Consider the following 3,400-nt stretch of genomic DNA (forward strand, 5'->3'; position numbering starts at 1 on the left):
GTACTCTTGGGCTGGAGCACTGAGGGAGCTTATCCCCACCGCGGGGCAGGCGGGAAGCAGGCCAGGTGGGAAGCAGGCCAGGCAGGTGCCGCTGTCCCCAGCTGGGCGGCTGCCCACCCAACAGGCGGCTGGGCCGAAGCACCGCCCCCAGCCACGGCCCTACAAGTGCCCCCTCGGCAGGCTCCAGCCACACAGCAGCAGCATGGCAGGCCACGGGATGTGCCTGGTGACTCTGGTCCTCCTGGGAGCCGCTGTCTGTGGTGAGTGGACCTGGATGAGGGGACAGCAGGAGCCACCAGTCTGGAGGGCAGTCAGGCAGCCAGCACCACCCCCCCACTGGCTCCACTAGGTGGACAGGAAAGGGGACAGAGTGCCCGTGAACGGAAGGCTCTCAAGTCCAGGAACTTTCAGAACTTGGACTGTAAGGCCTGAGCTGCCCCCACCGAGAGGATCCATGGCTTCACGGGGCTGCAGGGGACAGGACTGGGGGCCAGCAAAGCTGAGGCCGGCAGGACCGCAGCCCCCCTCAGCTCACATCTGCCTTGAGGCTGTTAGGCGCAGTGCGCAGGCCCGGGATTTGCCCCCAGCCCACCATTCCCTATCATTATGTCCGCCCGCCGTGGCCCTGGTCCCCAGCGCAGTTCGCAGCTCTGGTGGGCAGAATCCCAGGCGTGGGCTGCAGCGGGGCCGGGTGTGGGGGCGTGGGGGGTTGGAGGGAGGTGTAGGGGCTCCGTGCGGGTCAGCCCTGGAGGGCTCAGGCCCACCTGCCCACCCTCAGCGGCGCAGCCTCGCGGGCGGATCCTGGGCGGCAGTGAGGCCGCGTCCCACGCGCGGCCCTACATGGCATCGGTGCAGGTGAACGGCAGGCACTTATGCGGCGGCTTCCTGGTGTCTGAGCAGTGGGTCCTGAGCGCGGCACACTGCCTGGAGGAGGCGTGAGTGGCCGGAGGCGGAGCAAAGAGCGCGGGAGGGGGTCTGGGCGGGGTGGGGACGTGGCTCTGAGGCGGACCCCACTCCCAGGGCCGACGGGAAGGTGCAGGTGGTCCTGGGCGCGCACTCCCTGTCGCAGCCGGAGCCCTCCAAGCGCCGGTACGACGTGCTCCGCGCAGTGCCCCACCCAGGCAGCCGGCCCGACACCATCGACCACGACCTCCTGCTGCTGAAGGTCAGCCGGGTCCAGCCGCTGACCTCCCCCGACCCCCGTCCCCCGAGGCCAGCCGCAGCCCCTCCTGCGGGACGGCCCGCCTCCCCCGACCCCCGTCCCGGCCCGCCTCCCCCGACCCCCGTCCCCCGTGCCCCCAGGCCAGCCGCAGCCCCTCCTGCGGGACGGCCCCCGCCCGCGCGCCCGCTCCCGCCCCGACGCTCGCTTCCGCCCCGTCCCGCAGCTGACAGAGAAGGCCCAGCTGGGCCCCGCCGTGCAGCCCCTGCCTTGGCAGCGCGAGGACCGCGACGTGGAGGCCGGCACGCTTTGCGACGTGGCCGGCTGGGGTGTGGTCAGCTACGCGGGCCGCCGGCCGGACCGCCTGCAGTACCTGCCCCTGCGGGTGATGGCCCGCGCCACCTGCAACCGGCGCACGTACCACGACGGCACCGTCACCGAGCGCATGATGTGCGGGGAGAGCAACCGCCGCGACACCTGCGCGGTGCGCCGGGGGCGGGGCCACGAGGGGGCGGGGCGGGGCCACGAGGGGGCGCGGCGTGCGGCGAGGTGGGCCCGGGGGCGGGGCTTGTGGTCTCTGCCCCCGGGGACGGGGCTGGACCGAGGTCCGGACAGGTGCGGAGGACAGGAAGGGCGGGGACCGGGGGCCTGGGGGTGCGCGGACGCAGCGCTCACGGCCCGCCCCCACAGGGCGACTCCGGGGGCCCGCTGGTGTGCGGCGGCGTGGCCGAAGCCGTGGTCACTTCCGGCTCGCGCGTGTGCGGCAACCGCAAGAAGCCCGGCATCTACACGCGCTTGGCGAGCTACACGGACTGGATCGACCGCGTGCTGGCCGAGGGTGCGGCCGCCTGAGGGGTCCCGGGGGGCGGCGGTCCCGGGGGCCAGCAATAAAGTCCTGTTCTGCAAGCACCCGCCTGCGCTGAGCACGTGCCGCCGGCTGCGGGGGGAGGGGGCCCGGGGCCCGAGGGCGGCGAGGGCGGCGCTCGACACTTCGACCGCAGCAGGGCGCCCCGACTCTTCCACGCGCGATCCGGAGGGGCTCACGTCCCAGGTGCCCCTTCCCCTCCCACGGATGTCCGGCCTTCCCAAGCGGGCGGGAGGGCCACTGTGCGCGACGCCCTGCTCGGGGCTGAGCCTTAGGCTCGCAGACCCTCTGAAGTCAGTCGTGTTCTTACGACCCATGTCCTACATGCAGACACTGAGGCTCGAAGGCTTCGCGACTCTCGCGACTCTCCTGGGGTCCCGGGAGGCTTCCAGGCAAAGCCCAGATTCAGCCGAAGCCCTGCACATGCGTTCAGGGTCATCTCCAGCGGCTCCCAGGGTGACAGAATGAGTTAGGTGAATGGGCGTCCTAGAGCAGCCACACTGACTGGCACCCTGGGCCTCAGTTTATCCTTCTGGGCCACGACAGGGAGGTCAGAGGGCAGAACCCACACCCGGAGGCACTTCACTTTCTCCCACCTGGATGAGGAGCCGTGGAGACCCAGCCCCTGCTGGCCCAGGTGTCAAGCTTGGTCCACCAAAGGGGTTCACGACTTCCCTTTTGTTGAAAAGGAGATGGAGGGTCTGAGAGGTGAAGTCAGGGGCCCCACTGGGGGTTGGGGAACGGGGGCTGGAACCTGTGGCCAAGTTTCACTTTCTTGCCATAGAGCGTCCACCATGGGAGTCATACGCTCTGTATGAAATAGGCACTTAGTGAGCACCTAATGTGTACTCAGTCCTGGGCTGGGCACTGGGGGCAGACACCTGCTCACAGAAATGGAGTCCCACAGACCTTCTGAGAGCCAACGGGAGGCTCATGGCTTCCTGCCAAATTTAACAAACTGTAGGGAAAAAGTGCGGGTCATTCCAACACAGGAGACTCATCCATTCAGCGGGTATTTCCTGAATGAGACAGTCCAGGTTGGGGGTGGGGCTTACCAGACTTGGCAAATAGAAACACAGTATGTCCAGGTAAATGGCGATTCCAGAAAAACAACTTGTATCATGAGTCATCACACAATATTTGGGACAAGCTTGTACTAAAACATCTGTTTGTCTGAAATTCACATCTAGCCAGCACAGGGGCAGGGGGCAGGCTGACGACCGACGCTGGGGGCCCAGGCCTGGCACCTGCAGGTCAGGAAGGGGACAGACACTGGGGAGGCCTGCCCCACCCCACCCCGCCCTGGGGGCTCACAGGCGTCCTCAGTGGCCTCCCCTCGTGCTGGGGCTTCCTCACAGCGGCTTGGGCTCCAGGGA

General features: G+C 68.4%; 1 protein-coding gene across 1 annotated transcript; it reads left to right on the top strand.

Annotated features, from left to right (window-relative positions):
- CFD (complement factor D) lies at window positions 1-2,068 on the top strand. The gene is made up of 5 exons (XM_059159158.1): window positions 1-260; window positions 779-935; window positions 1,021-1,165; window positions 1,386-1,643; window positions 1,850-2,068. The coding sequence occupies exons 1-5, from the start codon at window positions 203-205 to the stop codon at window positions 2,009-2,011; spliced, it is 780 nt and encodes a 259-aa protein (XP_059015141.1). The 5' UTR covers window positions 1-202; the 3' UTR covers window positions 2,012-2,068.
- Window positions 2,069-3,400: the final 1,332 nt, after the last annotated feature.

This window comes from Mustela lutreola, chromosome 2, assembly GCF_030435805.1.
Source record: "Mustela lutreola isolate mMusLut2 chromosome 2, mMusLut2.pri, whole genome shotgun sequence".
NCBI lineage: Eukaryota > Metazoa > Chordata > Mammalia > Carnivora > Mustelidae > Mustela > Mustela lutreola.